Source organism: Corythoichthys intestinalis, chromosome 8 (genome assembly GCF_030265065.1).
Source record: "Corythoichthys intestinalis isolate RoL2023-P3 chromosome 8, ASM3026506v1, whole genome shotgun sequence".
In the NCBI taxonomy this organism is placed as follows: Eukaryota; Metazoa; Chordata; class Actinopteri; order Syngnathiformes; family Syngnathidae; genus Corythoichthys; species Corythoichthys intestinalis.
This window is the reverse complement of record NC_080402.1, coordinates 44,354,821-44,378,686: the sequence shown is the minus strand read 5'-3', so window position 1 is coordinate 44,378,686 and position 23,866 is coordinate 44,354,821. Positions and strand designations below refer to the sequence as shown.

Sequence of the window (23,866 nt, the reverse complement as noted above, 5' to 3'; positions counted from 1 at the left end):
GAAATGCTGCATTTTCTGGAAAAAATCCAGGGGTGCCAATAATTTTGTCCATGACTGTATAAATACAGTATTTGACTTATTATTACATGTTAGAATCTATTGTAATTGCAGAATAAAGTACCTTTTTCCCCCATTGTAATTAAAGATATATTTTGTGCCATTACTGGACGCAGTAGAAATTGCGTACCTAATGAAATGGACATTCAGCACATACAGTGGTATGAAAAAGTATCTGAATCCTTTGCAATTTCCATATTTCTGCATAAAATAACCATCAAATGTGATCTGATCTTTGCCAAAATCACACAGATGAAAAAACAGTGTCTGCTTTAACTAACCACCCAAACATTTATAGGTTTTCATATTTTAATGAGGATAGTGTGCATGCAATGACAGTAAGTAAGTGAACCATCACATTTAATATTTTGCCCCCCCCCTTTGGCAGCAATAACTTCAACCAGACGCTTCCTATAGCTGCAGATCAGTCTGGCACATCGATCAGGCCTAATCTTGGCTCATTCTTCTCTATAAAACTGCAGTAGTTCAGTCAGATTCTTGGGATGTCTGGCATGAATCGCTGTCTTTAAGTCATGCCAAAGCATCTCAATGGGGTTCAAATCTGGACTTTATCTTGGCCACTCCAGAACGTGTGTTTTGTTCTTCTGAAACCATTCTGAAGTTGATTTACTTCTGTGTTTTGGATCATTGTCTTGTTGCAGCTTCCATCCTGTTTTTAGCTTCAACTGTCTGACAGACGGCCTCAGGTTTCCTTACAAAACATCCTGATAAACTTTTCAATTCATTCTTCCATTAATGATTGCAAGTTGTCCAGGCTCTGAGGTAGCAAAACGGCCCCAAATCAAGATGCTCCCTCCACCATGGTTCACGGTGGGTATGAGGTGTTGATGTCGGTGAGCTGTCCCATTTTTCCTCCACACATGATGTTGTGTGTTACTCCCAAACAATTCAACTTTGGTTTCATCATTCCACAAAATATTTTGCCAAAACCTCTGTAGAGTGTCCAAGTGCCTTTTTGCGAACATTAAACGAGCAACAATGTTTTTTTCTCCGTGGAGTCCTCCCATTAACACCATTCTTGACCATAGTTTTACATATAGTTGATGTGTGCACAAAGATAGTGGAATGTGCCAGTGATTTCTGTAAGTCTTTGGCAGACACTCTTGGGTTCCTTTTTACCCCTCTGAGTATTCTGCGCTGAACTCTTGGCGTCATCTTCGGTGGACGGTCACTCCTTGGGAGAGAAGCAATAATGCCAAACTCTCCATTTGTAGACAACTTCTCTGTTGATTGATAAACATCCAGACATTTAGAGATTTTGTAGACTTCTAAAGATTTTAGAGGTTTTATATCCTTTCCCTTTATACAAATCAACAACCCCTGATCGCAGGTCTTCAGGCAGCTTTTTTGACCGAGTCATGATGCACATCAGACAATGCTTCTCATCAAGACAATTCTTACCAGGCATGTGTTTTATAGTGCGCAGGGCACCTTTAAACCACTCATCAGTGATTGGGCACACACCTGACTTAAATTGTTTGGTAAAAATTGTTTACTTACTTTGCTTACTTGTTTTCCCCTTCTGTCATTGTTTGCATGCTATCCTCATTAAAATATGAAAACCTATACATGTTTGGGTGGTTTTAGTTAAAGCGGGCACTGTTTTTACATCTGTGTGATTTTGACAAAGATCAGATTACATTTGATGGTGATTTTATGCAGAAATGTGACAAATTCCAAAAGGTAACTACTGATACTTTATCATACCACACTGTATGGTACTCTTCATACATTGATGACAAGATGATAGCTACAACCGCAGAAAAACCCTATGAATAGAATCAAATTATTGTTTTCTTTTCTCCCCAAGTGCAGTAAAATAATCCCATGTTGTATTTGTGTTCCTTCGGCGAGCAGGTTGCGGTCGGCTGACAGCTGTCAATGGTCCCATCACCATCAGGGCGTCCGGGTCCCGCTTTGGTTCCTGGATGACTGACGCCATGATTCCCAGCTCTGACAGCAGGGTGAGTCTTATACCATACTGTGTGTCCATGTGTATGTGGCTGACAAGTGAAGGAGGTGATAAAAAGGTGGACACTTGACAGCTGCCTTATCTAAGTGTTTTTTTTTTCTGTTTTTGGTTGGCAAGGGTTCTCAAACTGGGGTTCGTGGGGGTCTGCCAGCCTTAACCTGGGGGTCAGCCAAATATATTTATGATTTTTGTGGCATAATTTTAAAAAATGCTCCGGTATGCAAATGAAAAACCAACTATACATTAATAACATGATGTTTTTGGCAGGCCTTTTCATTTTCGTCTTAGTCTTTTGGACAAAAATACTTATTAATCATATTTTAGTCATTTCAAAATGTGGTCATCTAGCTTTAGTCAACAAAAATGAAAGAAATTTTGTTTAGTTTTTGTCAACAATTACTCAAAATGTTGTCGTCTGTAAACTTCAAATGTTTGAGTCATGAACAAATAAATACAATGTTTCCAACAATTTTCGAATGACAGACGAGCACAAAATACATAATGTCTACAAGGACATCACCATCTTTGTGATGATAATACAAACTCAGCAGGAAAACAGTACATTATTTTCAATTAATTGAACTCAGCTGGACACCACGAACTACAGTATATGTAAAAAGTTTTCCAACAGTTTAAGATGACAGTCACAATGCTAAATGCTAATGCAAATGCGAACGCTATGCTAAACGCTACAAGTTACATTTAGTGTGTGATGATCACTCAGCATTGCCTTTTGAAGCCTAACGTGGCATAGCATATCAAAACCTACCAAGCAGCACCTGACATGCGTTTCACTAAAGGAAAGTCTGGAGCATGGAGCCTAAGGACACCGGTGAGTAAGAGTGTGTGGGGACAGGGCAACACGACATGAGTGACACAACCAAACACTGCGACGATGTGTCCTAACTACACATACGATAAGAAAAATCACACACTGTGAACTCGTGACGGAAACTGGCGAATTTTCATCTCGTTCTCGTCTCATCAGACAAAACTGGTACTCATCTCGTTATGTTTGTGTCTCACAAAACACATTTTTGCTCCTCATTGTCACGTCACCGTCATGAAAAAAATCGTCGACAAAATAGTTTCGTCATCGCTATCGTCGACGAAAACAACACAGCAACTTAAAATGCTCTAATATGATTGTGAAGGACCATCACACTGACAACATATCATAAATCAATGTCTTTTTTATTTCCATTTGGCAAATACTATGTTACTTTACTACAAGAAAGACCGAAACACTTCCTGTTTTTATTCTTCTTTTTCAGTGAAATTTACAAAGTTTCAGTGTGATTTCACCCTAACCTTGTTGGGCAAAATAAAAGTAAAGTAACAAAACTTAACAAAAACATCTTCAATATTGCATGACCATTAACCAGAAACCCAGAATGGGGGGCATTACTCTCCTACATTTTACATGTGTATACACACATGCATGCTGTATGCTGGGTGAGCACATAAAGGCGGTCGTCAAGGCAACTGTCTGGCTGTTGCAAGGTGTGATTCATATCGCCGCAGTGACCCTTTCGGAGTGTAGCAGAAACATGTCAGCGGCAGCATCCGTGTTTCATTCACTCTTGTTATTTACACTTGTCACACTTGTTGTTGACATCATCAGATTGAGCAGCTACGCCTCCCTACCCCAGCTCATGTGTCCCAAAAGCATTCGTCAGCATTTTGTCGCGGTCCAGTAGTGCCTTGATTCATGAGTTTAATTCATTCTGTCATCACCCTCATAATGATGCATAGTTCATAAATGTATTTCATTTTCTTACAATAGTTGTATATTCTGTTGGGAAAAAAAAGAAAAAAAAAGATGTTTCTGTAGATGGATGGTTAAACAGTATTGTTTTGCAAAGTCAATAATTTGTGGAATTTTTTTTTTGCCTTTGTTTAAGATGATGACGTTGTCATTAATGCTGTTTTATCTGCGAAAGCTTGCAAAGATTGGCTTTAGGTTACGCAGTAGGCACTTTGCACATAATGTCATTACATCATATCAAGTGTGGACAATATGGTTCTATCCTCCAGGTTTACTGTAGAATGACATTTGTGTGTTCATAGTGGAGTAATAACCCTTTAAATTTTCAAATTCAAAAGCACGACTGGTGGACGAGTGGTTAGCACGTCTGGCTCAGAGTTCTGAAATCAAAGGTTCAATCCAAGGCTCCTGCCTTCAATTTTGGAGTTTGTATCTCCCTGCACCTGTATGGGTTGTGTCCGGGTACATTGGTTTCCTCCCACATCCCAAGATAAATACATTTATTAAGGAAAGATTAATTAAAAGGCTAGTGCCAGCCCCTCCAAGGGAAATCAGTGGAAAAAAACACTACGGTGGAGATAATGTGGACATCAGGAAAAAGAAAGAGAACACAAACTCACTGTCCATATCACTCAGTAACCTGAAACAAAGAAACACTCCTTGTAAGGCAAACAGTACTTGCCCCCTCTGTTCACAAAGTAGAGAAAAGACAGTGCTATGAGAACAATAAATGATTATGTGTGACGATGTAATATGAGCAGATATACAGGATGTCTAGGTGAATAAAAGGAAATATACAGTGCCTTGCAAAAGTATTCGGCCCCCTTGAACCTTGCAACCTTTCACCACATTTCAGGCTTCAAGCATGAAGATATAAAATTTTAATTTTTTGTCAAGAATCAACAACAAGTGGGACACAGTCGTGAAGTGGAACAAAATTTATTGGATAATTTAAACTTTTTTAACAAATAAAAAACTGAAAAGTGGGGCGTGCGATATTATTCGGCCCCCTTGCGTTAATACTTTGTAGCGCCACCTTTTGCTCCAATTACAGCTGCAAGTCGCTTGGGGTATGTTTCTATCAGTTTTGCACATCGAGAGACTGACATTCTTGCCCATTCTTCCTTCCAAAACAGCTCGAGCTCAGTAAGGTTGGATGGAGAGTGTTTGTGAACAGCAGTCTTCAGCTCTTTCCACAGATTCTCGATTGGATTCAGGTCTGGACTTTGACTTGGCCATTCTAACACCTGGATACGTTTATTTTTGAACCATTCCATTGTAGATTTGGCTTTATGTTTGGATCATTGTCCTGTTGGAAGATAAATCTCCGTCCCAGTCTCAGGTCTTGTGCAGATGCCAACAGGTTTTCTTCCAGAATGTTCCTGTATTTGGCTGCATCCATCTTCCCGTCAATTTTAACCATCTTCCCTGTCCCTGCTGAAGAAAAGCAGGCCCAAACCATGATGCTGCCACCACCATGTTTGACAGTGGGGATGGTGTGTTCAGGGTGATGAGCTGTGTTGCTTTTACGCCAAACATATCGTTTTGCATTGTGGCCAAAAAGTTCAATTTTGGTTTCATCTGACCAGAGCACCTTCTTCCACATGTTTGGTGTGTCTCCCAGGTGGCTTGTGGCAAACTTTAAACGAGACTTTTTATGGATATCTTTGAGAAATGGCTTTCTTCTTGCCACTCTTCCATAAAGGCCAGATTTGTGCAGTGTACGACTGATTGTTGTCCTATGGACAGACTTTCCCACCTCAGCTGTAGATCTCTGCAGTGATCATGGGCCTCTTGGCTGCATCTCTGATCAGTTTTCTCCTTGTTTGAGAAGAAAGTTTGGAAGGACGGCCGGGTCTTGGTAGATTTGCAGTGGTCTGATGCTCCTTCCATTTCAATATGATGGCTTGCACAGTGCTCCTTGAGATGTTTAAAGCTTGGGAAATCTTTTTGTATCCAAATCCGGCTTTAAACTTCTCCACAACAGTATCTCGGACCTGCCTGGTGTGTTCGTTGGTTTTCATAATGCTCTCTGCACTTTAAACAGAACCCTGAGACTATCACAGAGCAGGTGCATTTATACGGAGATTTGATTACACACAGGTGGATTCTATTTATCATCATCGGTCATTTAGGACAACATGGATCATTCAGAGATCCTCACTGAACTTCTGGAGTGAGTTTGCTGCACTGAAAGTAAAGGGGCCGAATAATATTGCACGCCCCACTTTTCAGTTTTTTATTTGTTAAAAAAGTTTAAATTATCCAATAAATGTTGTTCCACTTCACGATTGTGTCCCACTTGTTGATTCTTGACAAAAAAAATAAATTTCATATCTTTATGTTTGAAGCCTGAAATGTGGCGAAAGGTTGCAAGATTCAAGGGGGCCGAATACTTTTGCAAGGCACTGTATGCAGTGGTATGAAAAAGTATCTGAACCTTTTGGAATTTCTCACATTTCTGCATAAAATCACCGTCAAATGTGATCTGATCTTTGTTAAACTCACACAGATGAAAAAGTATCTGCTTTAACTAAATCCAATCAAACATTTATAGGTTTTCATATTTTAATGAGGATATTATGCAAACAATGACAAAAGGGTGAATAATAAGTAAGTGAACCCTCTGCCAAGGAGACTTAAAGAGCAATTGAAAATGTTTACTAGGGCTGTCAAACGATTAAAATTTTTAATTGAGTTAGTCACAACTTAAAAATTAAATAATCGTAATTAATCGCAATTCAAACCATCTATAAAATTTGCCATATTTTTCTGTAAATTATTGCTGGAATGGAAAGATAAGACACAAGACGGATATATACATTCAACATACTGTACATAAGTACTGTATTTGTTTATTATAACAATAAATCAACAAGATGGCATTAACATTAACATTCTGTTAAAGCGATCCATGTACAGAAAGACTTCTTAAAAGAGTTATTGAAAGATAAATGCTAGTACAAGTTATAGAAATTTTATATTAAAACCTCTCTTAATGTTTTCGTTTTAATAAAATTTGTAAAATTTTCAATCAGAAAATAAACTAGTAGCTCGCCATTGTTGATGTCAATAATTACGCAGTGCTCATGGTGCTGAAACCCATAAAATCAGTCGCACCCAAGCGCCAGCAGAGGGCGACAAAACACCAAAAAACACAAGTAACAAGTGGACATGACACCGTGCTGTCATTTTAATCGGTTTGATCGGGGCATGTGCGTTAATTGCGTCAAATATTTTAACGTGATTAATTACAAAAAATTAATTACCACCCGTTAATGCGATAATTTTGAGAGCCCTGATTTTTACCGAACAATTTAGGTCAGGTGTGTGCCCAATCACTGATGTTTAAAGCTGCCCTGCCCACTATAAAACAAACACCTGGTAAGAATTGTCTTGATGAGAAGCATTATCTGATGTGCATCATGGCTCGATCAAAAGAGCTGTCTGAAGACCTGCAATCAAGGATAGTTGGTTTGTGTAAAGCTGGGAAAGGATACAAAACCATCTCTAAAAGTCTGGATGTTCATCAATTGACAGTCAGAGAATTTGTCGACAAATGGAAAGAGTTTGGTACTGTTGCTTCTCTCCCAAGGAGTGGCCGTCCATGCAAAGAGTTCAGCGCAGAATACTCAGAGAGGTAAAAAAGAGCCCTAGAGTGTCTGCTAAAGACTTAAAGAAATCACTGGCACAGTCTAATATCCATGTGCACACATCAACTATATGTAAAACTATGGCCAAGAATAGTGTTCATGGGAGGACTCCACGGAGGAAGCCATTGCTGTCTATAAAAACCCTATTGCTCGTTTAATGTTTGCATAAAGGCACTTGAACACTCCACATAAGTTTTGGCAAAATATTTTGTGGATTGATGAAACCAAAGTTGAAAATTTTGCGACTAACACACGTCATGTGTAGAGTTCACCATATCAACACCTCATCCCCACCGTGAAGCATGGTGAAGGTAGCATCATGGTTTGGGGCTGTTTTGCTACCTCAGAGCCTGGACAACTTGCAATCATTAATGGAAGAATTAATGTAAAAGTTTATCAGGATGTTTTGCAGGAAAATCTTAGGCCGCCCGTCAGACAGTTGAAGCTAAAAAGAAGATGGCCAAAATAAAACAAATATTGCTCTGTGATAGGAACTGCTTTCATTAAAAGTGAAACAGGCTTGTTAAAGAAAGAGTTCTTCAAACCTAAAATTAACTCTGCATTTGTGAGAGCCGATGAGAGTGGTAAAAGCTACCCATAATTTAACAGTACTATGCCGGAGTACAATACGCCAACCTCCGTGAAGTTGGCCCCACCATGTTGGGACACCCCTATGTTATTGAGAGAGTTGGTACGCTTCATTAGCCATAGAAGTTGGATATGGAAACGCTGCGAGTGACGTCATCGCTTGAAATTAACTCTTTAATGCCAGCAATATGAAGCAATTATCAGAGAACCGCAAAATTTGAAAAATAAGGTCCTAATGAAACCTTTTTTTCAAATTTGTGAAAAGAAAAGTCAAAATGAATATGCTTAATAAGTGCTCAGATATCTATAACCCTTGCTAAATCCTGTTTGTTTTTTTCATGGAACCTGCAGATGCATGTGTTGACTTGCATACATCATTTTTTTTTCAAAAAGAAATGTCAAAATTCTGAATTAGTCTCAAATCATGAAATTTGAGGTGTATCAAATGTGATACGTTTGGCAATATAGTTAATATATTAATGTCTATAAAACGATAGCAGCACAAACGAAACTTTTTACAGCACAAACGAAGCATAAACGATTGACACCACTTTTAGCCATTTTTAATCAAAATAGGGGGCTGGTTGACCTCAGATTGACCTGTAAAAGAATTGTTAATACCTCAAAAACGATAGTAACACAAACAAACTTTTTACAGCACAAACAAGCACAAACGGTTGACGTCATTTTTATATAAGTTAGCGTCTGATGGGGGACCAACTTCACGGAGGTAATAGGCCATGATGGTAAAAAAAAAAAAAAAAAAATTTTTAAAAGACAATGTGTGTTTGATCAGAATTCAACAACATTTTGACAAAATCTTACATTGACTGTAGAATAAAAACTTTTTTCCGAAAAAAATGATGTCCTATTTTTACATGAAGAAAGTGTTCAAATATTGCTCATGTGATTGTCGTTCAGGTGTGGTCTATGGACGGCTTCTACAGGGGCCGGCGTGTGCTTGAGTACCGGACCATGGCCGACTTTACCAAGGGTCAGAATTTCGTGCAGCACCTGCTGCCGCACGCCTGGGCCGGCACGGGCCACGTAGTTTACAACGGTTCACTCTACTACAACAAGCATCAGAGTAACATCCTGGTAGGCCAAATTCCTATCGTTTCTTTTTGTCATGTATTTGTCTTTTTGTTTATGAATATGTATTTTTAACAGTTAATTAATATATGTTCACGTGTATATGTTTTTTGTTCTAGGTACAGTACCACTTCCGTTCTCGTAGCGTGCTGTTGCAGCGTAGCCTTAGTGGTGCGGGCTACAACAATACATTCCCATATAGCTGGGGAGGATCCTCCGACATCGACCTCATGGCTGACGAGACAGGCTTGTGGGCCGTCTACACATCCATACCCAATGCCGGAAACATCGTGGTATGACTAAATAACATAGCGTACCTTACTGGCTGATAGGGTTGTCTGTATATATCATTCTGAATTGATACTTTGAACACTGACCAACCATTGTATCAGATTGAACGGTGGCAGACTTTATAATCGCAGCAAACATCATATCATTGTCTAGAAGAATCGATACCGATACGGTATCATATCATTAATAAATTAGTGATTTACATCCCGGTTATAATTATGGGTGTAATGATGCATCAATTAGACAATGAGCCAATCAAATCCCTCAAAATGCAAACCACCAATGAAAATCGTCACCTCTTGGAAACGCCCATTGGTAAAAACAAACAAAAAAAAGTTCAAATTCAAATATCTGAAATTACGCGGCATTAAAATTGTCAAAAACGTCAACATTACTTAAGATTGTTTATTGCTTCAGTTGAAATAACTTCCTGTGTCAAATTGATTCATTCATCTCCCAAGCCGCTTATCCTCACGAGGGCCGTGGGGGTGCTGGAGCCTATCCCAGCTAACTATTGGCAGTATGCGGGGTACACCCTGAATCTGTTGCCATCCAATGGCAGGGCAGAAGGAGACAAATAACCATTCATGCACACATAAACTCCACCATCAGTTGACAAGACAGCTCCCAGAGACATTGCACCACGTCTTCCTGTAGGGGGTGTTCCCAGGCAGAACGTTGAGTTGGCTTCCACTGTGATAAACTTAAATACACGTTGTAACGGCGGATTTAGGTAGAAATAGGACAAAGGTTTTACTGCATACAAGCAGGGAGGAGTGTCTCAAGAGTGATTTGGTCAAGGATTCAAGGTATTTGGTATATTAAATAGCATCATGCATGCACTTTCGAAAGGTTGTGAAAAAAATCAATGGATAAAATTAGTGTAACATTGGCTTGACATATTTACGTAAAATGAATGATAACTGCTCGTTTTGTGCTTTGAACCAAGAATCTAGACTGTTTTATGTTCATATCTATGGAAATTCCGCGATTCAAGGATTTATTTACAAGAATTTTCAACTTAAAAAGCTCTTTCATAGACTTCATAACATATTGACGGGACACGGGGTGCAGGGCCGATTAATAGGGGGCTCGCATTGTTGGCGTGGCCGTCAAAGCTGACCGAGTGGAATCACACACAAAGAGCTTTTTTCATTGAAAAATCATGTGAATAAATGCTCAAATTCCTGAATTTTTTATAGATATGGATGCAAAACACTTTTGATTCTTGGTTAAAAGCAAAAAAAAAAAAAAAAGTGCAGTTAGAATTTATTTGACATAAATATTGCAAACTATGATGCTAGTCAGTAAGCAAATGTAGTGGCCGCCTTATGTAAACAGAGCTTTCCCCGTGAAAATTCTTGTGAGTAAAAGCTTGAATCGCTGAATTCTTTATAGATATGGACGTAAAACAGTTTCGACTCTTGGTTAAAAGCAAAAAAAAAACAAAAAACTTGCAGTTAGCATTTATTTTACGTAAATATATGCAAGTAGGATGCGAGTCTGTTAGTCAATGTGGTGGCCGCCTTAAGTAAACAGAGCTTTTCCGGTGAAAATTCTTGAGAACAAATGCTTACATTCCTGAATTCTTTATCGATATGGACGTAAAACAGTCTAGATTCGTTGTCAAAAGAGCAAAAAACCGGGCAGTTAGCATTGATTTTATGTAAATATGTCAAAGTACGATGCTAGTCTGTCAGTCAATGTGGTGACAGCCTTACAACAAAGAGTTTTTTTACGTTGAAAATTCTTGTGAGTAAATACTTAAATCCCCAAATTCTTTATAGAATTGAACGTAAAACAGTCTTGATTTTTTGTTAAAAGAACAAAAAAAACGGGCAGTTAGCATTTATTTTACGGAAATATGTTGAAGAATGATGCTAGTCTGTAATACCAGGTGGCAGCAGCCTTACAACAAAGAGCTTTTTACGTTGAAAATTCTTGTGAAAAAACGAAAAATATAATAATTACCTTGAATCTTTGAACAAATCACTCCTGAGACAATCCTTACTGTTTTTATGCGGTACAGCTTTCATACTTTTTCAACCTAAATCCGGCGTTGGATCACTGCATGTGTCGCTGCGACCGACTGCGAATAACTGAAGCGGATTGTGGGATGGCCCCCTACTTGAAGGCGTGGCACAGTGAAGGTGGAATCTGACCCATCAATATCATTATGAAGTCTATGGCTCTTTGTTTTGTGATGGCCGCCATGTTGGATTACACAATACCATAACTTTGGCTTGATATTTTTACGTAAAATGAATGATAACTGCCCGTTTTTTTGCTTTTAACCAAGAATCTAGACTGTTTTATGTTCATATCTATAGAAATTCCACAATTTAAACATTTATTTACAATAATTTTGAACATAAAAAGCCCTTTGTCTTCTGAAGGGCGCCATTTTGGATTTTGTATCTCTACACAATAGCGGAATTCAACCAAAATAAATTGTAATTATATATAGAAAAATGCTAATTTTGCTTTTGTTAAGTAAAATTAAAGATGATTCTGCATGATTTTCTCAAGCATTAAGTTTCTGATGTGAAAATTGAGTGACTTGTTAGCTGTTGAAAACTAATAATAATAATTATAAGAAAAAAATAATAGGTGATTATCTCTTCATTTTGTGATTTTGTGCATCTAGCGTAAAATTTGAGAATTTTATAGCCAGTTTGTTTTTTTGTACTTGTATAAAAAAATAATTAATCGGGATTTTATTAGGGAATGGCTTTGAATTTTTTTATGTCGCTGCTCATGGCATATGTGCCTTAGGGAGGTGCCTGTTTTGGTTTTACAAGTCAGTCGCTAGTGGCTTTGGTTTTGAAAATATTTGAATTTGAAGTTTTTGAAAATAGGCCCCGTGTCCCGTCAACTGATACTGAAATCTATGGCACACACTGACAGTGCGCATAAAATCGTATTAAATCTATCAGGGTCCCTTGAAGGGAATTGAAATCGAATTGTGGCAGACTTTGTAATCCAGGCAATTGTCTTATAGCTGTCCAAAGAATTGTTATTTTTGATATCATCTTGAAATTGGTGATTTACTGTACACTGCTACTCGCTAATGTTAGCATTTGTCAGAGTTTTTTTAATCATCACATTGTAACGCCATTGCTTTTGTGCTCAGGTAAGCCGCCTATGTCCGCGCTCCCTAGATGTGCTTCGTACCTGGTCCACGGGCTTCCCTAAACGTAGCGCGGGCGAGGCCTTCATGATCTGCGGCGTCCTCTATGTCACCAACTCACACCTAGCCGGAGCCAAGGTCCACTTTGCCTACAACACCAACACGTCCACTTACGAGTACACGGACGTGCCCTTCCACAATCTCTACTCGCACATCAGCATGATGGACTACAATCCTCGAGAGAGGGCACTCTACACCTGGAACAATGGACACCAGGTGCTCTACAACGTCACGCTCTTTCACGTCATACGCACTGACGGGTAGATCGGAAAGGAAACACCAACATGATTGAGTTTGTCTGATTTGTGGTGGATGTGTTTCGTCCGCATGGTTTTGTTCCTATAATAAATGTAAACAAACGTCACGCCTCTCTATTCTTCTTTTTTTTTCATGATTTTGTTTTCTGAGCTGCTTAATTATGAATCACGGCCAACTGGAAAATATTTTTTTAGGGGGGTTCTATTCAACCTATGCGGCTGTATCAATGTCATCTTTTCATTAATTTCATCTTCTCGATTATCCCCTGGCTTTTCGTCCCCCACCGTCCCGGTCATCCTGCTAAATAATGCACCTCCACTAAAAGAGACTGCAGGAGCAGTAGATGGTGGAACAAAAGAAAATTAAACACAATACAGCCTCATATTTATCGGCTATAGGCTGTCCTTGTTAATATTTAACCATCAGAGAGGACCACCTTGTTGAATCTATTTATAGCCAACGTGGCGAGCCAGCAACTTGTTTAAAACACATATTTATATGCAGTGCGCGCACACACACACACAGACACTGTGGCTTTTCTGCAACAGCAGAATTTGTCCAATTAAGCTGAATTGAAACTGATTCCTCGATGGAATTTCTGGTGGGAGGGGCTAGATAAAATAGAGGAGAGAGTTGCAATTACATGAGACGAACCCCATGTTCCATTTGGGGTCCCTCGCGTTCACAGAAATTTATTCTTGCAGAATCTTCCAGAATGCCCAGCAACGCTCTTTTGCGTGGGTACCACCCACTCACCAAATGCACAATAAATGGGTTTGTTGACATTACTCTACACGTGTAGTGTGAAAAGGCCCTAAGCATGGTGCACGTGTGTTTAGGTGCTTGCAGAGATAGTTCATACTAATGTGCGTCTCTTCCGGACCAAACGCCCATATCCTGTGTGCCCAACTGAGAAACAATCTGGCTACATGAATGCATACCCACACACACAAATACACACATCCATTGCAAAGCTTGTGTTTGAGTTATAGCTTTGTCGCAAGATAATGTGTGAATTAGAGCATGCTTGTGTGTTGGGTTCTCTTTTTCATTCCTCCATTCATGTTTTTCCTCTCCTGTCATTTAATTTCTTTTCCTTTTGTTCAGTTTCTATCCTGTCTAACTGTCCCTCATTCTTTCTTTTTCCTGCTTTTCTTTTCCTTCCTTTCCCATCCCACGTCCTTTACTTTCTTTTACTTTCTCCTGGCCATCTCCTTTTCAACTTTTTTTCATGTCCTATTTTCATTTTTTCCTTTTATATGTACTCCTTTCTTCTGTTTTCCCATCTCCTTATTCTTTTTCAGCTTTTACCCATTCTATTTTCTCTCTATTCCTTCCAGTTTCATACAGTGTATCACAAAAGTGAGTAGACCCCTCACATTTCTGTAGATATTTAAGTATATCTTTTCATGGGACAACACTGACAAAATAACACTTTGACACAATGAAAAGTAGTCTGTGTGCAGCTTACGGTATGTAATAGAGTTCATTTATTTTCCCCTCAAAATTACTCAAAATATAGCTATCAATATCTAAACCCCTGGCAACAAAAGTGAGTACACCGCATGGGAACTACGTACATCCCTAAATGTCCAAATCGAGTACTGCTTGTCATTTTCCCTCCAAAATGTCATGTGACTCATTACAGGAGTGCTGTCAGCGTTGCTGCAGAGATTGAAGAGGTGGGGGGTCAGTCTGTTAGTGCTCAGACCATACGCCGCACTCTACATCAAATTGGTGTGCATGGCTGTCACCCCAGGAGGAAGCCTCTTCTCAAGACGGTACACAAGAAAGCCCGCAAACAGTTTGCTGAAGACATGTCAAAACAGCACATGGGTTACTGGAACCATGTCCTATTGTCTGATGACATGGGTTACTGGAACCATGTCCTATTGTCTGATGAGACGGGTGAGCTTTTTTGTGTACCGTCTTCAGAAGAGGCTTCCTCCTGGGGTGATAGCCATGCAAAAATGACAAGCAGTATTCAATTTTGACATTTAGGGATGTACGTAGTTTCTAAGGGGTGTAATCACTATTGTTGCCAGGGGTTTAGATATTAATTTCTATATTTTGAGTTATTTTGAGGGGAAAATAAATTAACTCTATTATATAAGCTGCACACAGACTACTTTTCATTGTGTCAAAGTGTCATTTTGTCAGTGTTGTCCCATGAAAAGATACTTAAATATCTGCAGAAATATGAGGGGTGTACTCACTTTTGTGATACTCTTTATTGCCTTTTTCTTCCATCTCCTCCTTTCCTTTCTTTCCCTCTCCTGTCTCCTGTTGTGCCTTCTGCTATCTTTTCTTTTTATCGTTCTTCCCCCCCTTATATTTTCATTTAACCTTTCTCCTGCCTTTTTGTTTCCTTCCATTCTTTGTTTTTTTTGTCAAATCTCAAGGCTCAATAAAGTCTTTTTTTTGTTACAAACATGGAACGACTTTGGTTTAACAATTTTTATACAGTGATTCTATCGCCCCTTTCGCAAACATATCCCGGTAAATTCCATTGTAGGGTAACGTGGGATTTACTCGCGTCATTGCTTTTACGCATGTAGAGATATCCCGGGCGGGACGCGGGGTGGACACTTTCACACACTTGTCCCATGTTGCCTACTGGCGCTCTCTGTGTGGGGAGGGCTGCTGGCGCAGTTTTATAACCCGGACATTACGTCATTTTTGGTCGGCATCAGCTGTCACAATGTTGGTCAAATCATGTTTTGTTACAGCGTCGGTTGTGGAAGCATTCCCGACGTCGTAACTGCAGCCAATTCAATCTCATCAAGACTGAATTTAAGCCCAAGCGATCCAAGAGAATGGTTCCGAGATATTATCTTGCTGAGCGCCATTCGAAACCTTGTACACTCGAATTTCGTGCATTTGCTAGCCTGTTCGTCTGCTGCCCTTGTTTTGGAATCACCTATGTTGTGCTGGTATTTGAGTGCATTTGTTTTGTTGTCTTATCGGCTCTCTGCCTACCGCTTAGGTTAGTATTATTGATCCCCAATGACCTACTGTCAAGGACCCATTGTGTTACTCCCCCTTTTCCGCGATCGCGTGTATTTTTGTTTGATTTGATAAACCTTTGAACGCATCCCTCTGTTGTTTTCTGCTTTGAGGTACAACCTTGTTTCCACAGTTGCGGACCCTAACATCGGCAACATGATCGATTCTCTTCCTCAGCTCTTCGATCCACTAGCAATTTAATTTGTTATGTTTTCAGTTTAATTAAGCTATTTCCAGCTTGCTATGTTGATAATTGCGATGTTTGTTTACCGTTTTTCGTTTTATTGCGAAGAAAGAGGAAGTGACGATCAGCCCGCCATGATATCTACGTCAACAGCCATCGTGCTGTGACCCGGGAATTTAACTCTCACTTTCATGCACACCGCTTCCCGGGAAAGTTCCGGACATTATAATAAGACACGACCCATTGAAAGTCCGCATAATTTTCGTGTCACTCAACCCGGGAAATTGCTTTCACATACAAGGCCTGCCCATTTAAATCCTGATTTTTAAACGGTGTTCAGATGTATGTGAAAGGGGCTTATGTTACTGCATGTATTTACATCTGCCAGTTGCCAACAAATAATGCAACATTTAATGTGTGATGGAAATCACTGAATGGAGAAACCTTCTAGCAGCCCCAAGTGTTATGAAAGATCGTATTTGTTTAAAATTGTTAGGTTGAATTTCTCTGCATTACATATTCTTTTAATATGGTTTTTAAAAGACAGTGGAGAATCAAGTGTCACATCTCGGTACTTGAATTCAAAGACAATTTGTAGTTCCTGTCCTCCCCAAAATACACCTGAATGTTTGATGTTCAAAGGTTGCTTTGTGAAATTAAGTCATTCCTTCCTTGTTGCCTTTCCTCCAATTTTTATTTTCATTACTCTTTCCATACTTTCCTGCCTTCTCCTTTTTATTCTTATCTTTCCCTCTTTGATTTTCCGTTTTATCCCTCGTCTTCCTTTAATGTCATTCTTCACTTTCTTCTCCTTCATTCTGGTTCCCTCTTTTTCGTTTCTTTTTCTAGTATGTTATCCCCTTCCATTATCCTCCTGTACAACCTCTTTCTTTGTCCTTGTTGCTGTGTTGTGTTTCACTAAGAGATCATGAGGAGCATAAGAAGAGGAGGAAGCAGGAAGGAGTTGTGGGAAAACAAGGGAATAATCGTCTCTGCTATCGATCGGGTAATCTTCCTCTGCTTGGGAAAAAAAACATCTTTGTGGTGAAGGACAAGAAGGACTAGGATGGAGTGTGGTAGAGAGAGTGGAGAGAGAAAGAAGCGGGAGAAAGGATAGATGAGATTTAAAGAAGAAGCGCAAGACTGCTCTCTAGTTGCTTAAAGGAAATACTGCAACCCAATTATGCTCCAGATTGAGGGTGAATTGCGGACACGTTATTGGGTACACCAGTCAAATCTATCCAATCTGAAATTACAGTATATTTAGTCTATTATTACCTATAGTACGCGTGTATGTATCCATACGTCTGTCAATTTAGTATACTTCATTTACATAAACACCAAATACATGCAATCTATGTACCGATCTACCATCCTTCTATCCATCATCGATGCAACCATCCATCTGCCAGCCAGCCATCGATGTCTTTGTACATTTGCTCTCTCCCGTTTCCTCTCCCAATGACCATTATTCTTTAGCAATGGTTTCCACGACGACAAGCACAGGCTTTTCATCCTCAAAACAAAACAACAAAACAAAATGAACAAGAAAAAAGGGAGGAGATTGATAGACCTCTACTGTATGTTACTGTGGCAACAAGGTCAAACACATACATGACAACTCAAGATCATTGGTGGAGTTTGACTTTTTTGTGTGAGTGGGGCCCGAAACACCGTGTCAGCAATAAAAATAATATATGGCGGAAAACACAGACAAGGCTGAAAAAGCAGTTTCTGCTCTTGCACCCTTCTTTAAAATAAACTGCTGTATTTTAAGCCAAAAAAACTGTTGTGTTTGATAGAACAATATGTCTACGTATATGCTGCCATAGCAGATTCATGGCGCATTAAGCCCCCGAACTATTTTTAATTTGTTCGTTTTACCCTGGAGACCCCCGTTAACGAGGTCGCGCAACTTCTTTTGTTTCAACTTAGCCATAAAATTAGTGTCTGTAAATAAGTCACGGATATCTACCTCATAACTATTGCTTAATTGTATTTTTTTCGTTACTGTCGCATTTTTTCAATGTTTTAGATGATAAATAATCGATCCAAATAAAGAAAAATGAAAAAAAAAAAAAAACGTTCAAAGGGGTAAATATATGAAAATTAAAATCTCGATCACTCCTTGATGTCTGCGATTTCTGCATCACAACCCTTTTTTGTATTACCATGTTTCACCCATAAAATTCCCCAAATATCCGGCTGTGGCCATTCCCAGCTGTGTCTTGACACTTGGTGATACATGCTACATGGAGTTTTTTGATCAAAAAGCGGTAAGTACGCGATAATATCTCGTTAAAACCATAGCGTCTTTAATTATGCTATTGCGTGCTCTTACCTCCAGTTAGGGTTTAGCTGTTTAAAAAAAAATGTTTTCTTCAAAATGCCCTTCTGTTTTTGAAATTTGGGCAAGTTGCGGGTCTCGCAATAAATATATATATACATATAGATGGATGGACGGACGGACGGACGGACGGACGGACGGACAGATAGACAGATAGACAGATAGATAGATAGATAGATAGATAGATAGATAGATAGATAGATAGATAGATAGATAGATAGATAGATAGATAGATAGATAGATAGATAGATAGATAGATAGATAGATAGATAGATAGATAGATAGATAGATAGATAGATAGATAGATAGATAGATAGATAGATAGATAGATCAGTATATCAGTTTCAGTAATCAGATACCCTGCTGGCATCGTATCCTGGCCACTGGAAGAGATGCAGGCTACCGACATCAAGACAAGGAAGCTCCTTACAATGCACGGAGGGTTTCACCCCAAGTCCAGCTTCCTGAGGGTCTACACAAAGTGGAAAGAGGGAGACCGAGGACTAGTGAGCATCAGAGCCACGATCCAGGAGGAAACTACATCCCTCCATGAGTACATAATGAAAATGGCCCCCAGTGATGACTTGCTCAGTGAATGCCTCAGGCAACAGAAGCCCAATATGGAGGAGGACCATGAGGAGGTATCATGGATGGACAAGCCCCTGCATGGTGTGTACCACCGACAAATTGAGGAGGTAGCTGACATGGGAAAAACATACCAGTGGCTGGAAAAGGCCGGACTGAAAGACAACACGGAGGCACTGATCATGGCAGCACAAGAACTGGCCCTTAACACAAGAGCAATGGAGGCTGGGGTCTATCACACCAGACAGGACCTCAGGTGCAGGCTATGCAAAGAGGCCCCTGAGACAGTCCAGCACATCACAGCAGGGTGTAAGATGCTAGCAAGCAAGGCATACATGGAACGACATAGCCAGGTAGCAGGCATAGTGTACAGGAACATCTGTGCCGAGTACGGACTGGAGACCCCAGAGTCAAGGTGGGCGACACCTCCGAAGATGGTCGAGAACAACCGAGCCAAGATCCTGTGGGACTTCCAGATCCAGACAGAAAAACTGGTGATGGCCAACCAGCCTGACATAGTGGTGGTGGATAAACATCAGAAGACAGCAGTAGTGATAGATGTAGCAATCCCAAGCGATAGCAACATCAGGAAAAAAGAACATGAAAAGCTGGAGAAATATCAAGGGTTGAAGGAAGAGTTGGAGAAAATGGGAGTGAAGGCAAGCGTGGTGCCAGTAGTGATCGGGACACTAGGGGCAGTAAACCCCAAGCTGGGTGCATGGTTCCAACAGTTGCCAGGAACAACGTCCGACGTCTCCATTCAGAAGAGCGCAATCCTAGGGACAGCTAAGATCCTGCGCAGGACCCTCAGGTAGAGGACCCGAGCTTGAAAGGAGAGACCATACTGCCCGGGTGGGCAAGACGACGATTTTATTTATATATATATATATATATATATATATATATATATATATATATATATATATATATATATATATATATATATATATATATATATATATATATATATATATATATACTGTACATATGGCGGAAAACACTCAAGTGACTTGAAGTTCCGCTCTGAGATCCCCAATTTGGCCAAATTTAATAATTGTCCAATACGCATATGTGATACATCATTGGGAAGCTTAAAATCTCGATTTTCTGGGGGAAGAAAAATTTTTGACAGGAGGGCATTTTTTTTTTTTTTTTTGTAAGTTTTTTTAAACAGCAAAACCCTATCTGGAGTTGAGCGCACGCGAGACCAGAATTACAGACGCCATGACTTTCATGAGATGTTATCTCATACTTCCCTTGTTTCGATCTAAAAACTCCATGTCGCATGTATCACTGAGTGTCAAGACGCAGCTGTGAATGGCCACAGCTGGATTTTTGGGGGATTTTATGGGTGAAACATGATAATATAACAAGGTTCGCAATACAGAAATTGCAGACATCAAGGAGTGGTCGAGATGTTCTTTTTCATATACTGTATTTACTCTTTTAAATATTTTTAATTTTTAATTTTTCTTTTTTTAGCTCGATTATTTATCATCTAACATATCGGGAAAATGCGACAGTAACAAAAAACATACAATTTAGCAATGGTTATGAGGTAGATATCTGCGACTTTCTTACAGACGCCATTTTTTTCATTGTGTTGTCATTTGTTTAAAAGTTTAAAATATGCAAGCGAATAATTTTTAAAAGTCTTTTTTTTTTGTTTTGAACAAAATATTAGACATCAATTAATGATTCTAAGCTAAAAATGACAGACATTTAAAATAATAAATATTATTACTTACCTTGTTTTCATGGCTGGGTTGAAACAAAACGGTTGCGCGACGTCTGTAAACGGGAGTTTCCAGGGTAAGATGGGCAAATTAAAAATAGTTTGGGGGCTTAATGCACCATGAATCTGCTTTGGCAGCATATAGACATATTGTTCTATCAAACACAAGAGTTCTTTTGGCTTAAAATACAGCAGTTTATTTTAAAGAGGGTGCAAGAGCAGAAACTGCTTTTTCAGTCTTGTCTGTTTTCCGCCATACATACATACATACATACATACATACATACATACATACACACAAATAGATACAGTGTATATATATATTTATTGCATCCAAGTATGTTTTTACATCTTGACACTGTGTTCAATCTTCAATTCGAGCTCAGTTTTTGTTGAAGCTTTTAAAAGCTTTGAGTTAAAAAAAAAATCGAAATATCCATCTTGTGTCCGTAGGTGTAGTTTTGGCTAAGCGTAGCCATAGACTTCATAATGTATCGACGGGGCACGAGGCACGGGGTGCGGTGCCGATAAATAGGGGGCCTGCATTGTTGGCGAGGCCGTCAACGCTGACCGAGTGGAATCACAGACAAAGAGCTTTTTTCTTTGAAAATTCTTTTGAATAAATACTTAAATCCCTGAATTCTTTATAGATTATATAGAATTTTGCCGATGGGTTCCCTTTTTAGGGGCTAGAGGAGTTGCAATCAAATATGGCTGAGCATTATCGTTATATTAACATCATATTCTGTTTGTAAGACAGGAAAGTTTAAGTAGGAGTTAATAAATAAAATACTAATAAATTACTTCAAGCCTCCGGCCTCAGCTCGCCAGATCCGCGTTGCAATCACGCCCGCTTAACGTCAGTGCACCAGATGCAGTCTGGATCAGCACTATGGCAGTGCCAGTGTTGTTAATCTTACTGAAAAAAAGTAATTAATTATAGTTACAAATTACTTCTCCCAAAAAGTAATTGCGTTAGTAACTCAATTACCTGAATGTAAGAGTAATTAGTTACTTGGCAAAGTAATTGGTGATAATTACTTTTTTTTTTTCCTCAAAAAAAAAAAAAAAAAAAAAAAAAACATTGGCCACACTATGTGAATTTTTTTGTGATGGTTTTTGGTACAACTGGCCCGAGCCCAATTCTTTACCCTAATTTACCCTTTACCCTGAATAAACTGTTAAAAGTTGTTAAAATTGCTCCCATTATTGCATTAGTTCCCTTCTCTCTACTTTCGACATATGAAAGTTTTAAAACTGTTTCATCATTTAAAGATAGATTCAAGTCAAGATTTTGCCGATTTAGAAGTATTTTAGATAAAAAAAGTTACTCAGGTTCGCTAGGAAGGTTCTCTACAACAGAGCCGTCCTAAAAAGTGTACTACTTTAAGATGGCGGCTGTTTACAAACGCATCTAGTGCCGCGTCTGTCATTTTGGATCTAGTTATACCTATACTGTATACAGTATATGTGATATCTACCATGTCTACCATATCTACCATAACATGCGGGTGTAGTTTGTAGGCTATTGGCTACAACATGTATTATTGGAGCTACCTAGCATCGCGTTTGCTCGGCGTCACAACTTTCTTACCTCCTCCCCACTCCTGCTCTGCTCTATCGTCTCGGTGAGTCCGTCTCCCTCAGACTTTTCGACCAATATAATAAAGCATAGTAACGCATGCCTTTCCGTCCTCAGTAATGGTAACGGCGGTGCCAAGATGAGAAAAGTAATTAATTAGATTACCCACTACTGAAAAAAATAACACCATTAGTAACGCCGTTATCTTGTAACGCCGTTATTAACAACACTGGGCAGTGCAAAGGATAGGTTATGCACTGTTCCGGGGCGGACCGTGCAGACCGGACGCCCTCAAAATCTGAAATTTAACGGTCGACGTGTGACTTCACTGTCAGCGCACACCTGAAACGCAACTAAACAAAAGAGCATGCAGGATAATTTGTATGATAAGTGCTTTATTCAAAGTCATAATTGCATTTGGACATCACTGCTTGACTGTTAAAAAAGTTATTCAACCCAGCATTAATAAAATGGCCGGTGCATTGAAGTGATCTGCCATGTCTGCAAGTCAAGTGATTCAAAACTTGTTGCATAACAACATATGGAGGGAAAAGGCATTTACTCTATGTTGATCCAAATGTTTCAATGTTTGAATACAATTTTTCAAACTGAGCCCCTCCTCTTTGTGTTTTCGTATTTGTGTCACTGTCTTGATTGCACATATGGGTGAGCCTGGGACCAGGTGCTGCTGATCATCGTCAGCAGCTTACTTAAACCGGTTATTGGCCTCACATTATTGCCAGATCAACAACTGACCGACATGACTTTCAGCTAACAAAGAATCTTGTAATCCTGATACTGAGCTCACTTTTGTTTTTTTTTCCCCCCCTGGAACCTGTACTGCTTGCCTGTCTTCCCACTCACCTGTTCTATTACCAAACTGTCCACCGGATTCTTCGGACACTATCTGCCACTCCCTGTCATCGTCAATGAACTCTTTTTACCAGTGCCATTTTGCCTCTGACTTGTAAAAACAGGTCATCTTCAATGTGGAGTGGCTTGTTACAATTAAAATCATTTGTGATAAGACAATGTATTGTTGTGGTGCATTCATATGTTAGCATTAATTAATGGTATGAAAAAGAATGTGTGTTGCTATTATTGCTTTTAATAGAAAAAAAATGTACAGTATGATACATTGAACAAAATGGATCCCCATTTTAATACTGAAAACTGTTTTGATACAAATCTGGCCCAGATTGGGTAACATGTGTTCCACATCTAGGCCATATATTAACGTAGTGTCTGCTAATTTGGACCAAAACTGGTTGTTGATCCGGCAAGTGACTCCATGAGTTTGGCCCACTGTTCAATAAAACACTGGGGCAGATCCGTTTTACGAAATTAGGCCGAAATTTGCACTACATTTGGCTCATGTCCGCTCAAGTTATATTTTGTTATCTGGGATGCTTGTTGTGACAGTGGTGGAACAAATGTGAACATGGACCGAGTGCTAGAGGGGGGGATGGTGTACAATTATTTGCGGGCCCATCACACTTTCACGGGTCCCTCAAGCCAAACAAATAGGACCCCTGAG

The 23,866-nt window shown here is 39.3% G+C and overlaps 1 protein-coding gene across 1 annotated transcript in view; it reads left to right on the top strand.

The window, feature by feature from the left end:
- LOC130920722 (noelin-2-like) overlaps positions 1-14,260 on the top strand; it is a 44,374-nt gene extending 30,114 nt beyond the window's left edge. Inside the window, exons 5-8 of the mRNA XM_057844117.1 lie at positions 1,936-2,042; positions 8,981-9,157; positions 9,271-9,444; positions 12,576-14,260. Of these exons, the coding sequence (XP_057700100.1) occupies positions 1,936-2,042; positions 8,981-9,157; positions 9,271-9,444; positions 12,576-12,896 (779 nt within the window). The 3' untranslated portion in view covers positions 12,897-14,260. The remainder of the gene's footprint in view (positions 1-1,935; positions 2,043-8,980; positions 9,158-9,270; positions 9,445-12,575) is intronic.
- The last annotated feature ends 9,606 nt before the right edge of the window (positions 14,261-23,866 follow it).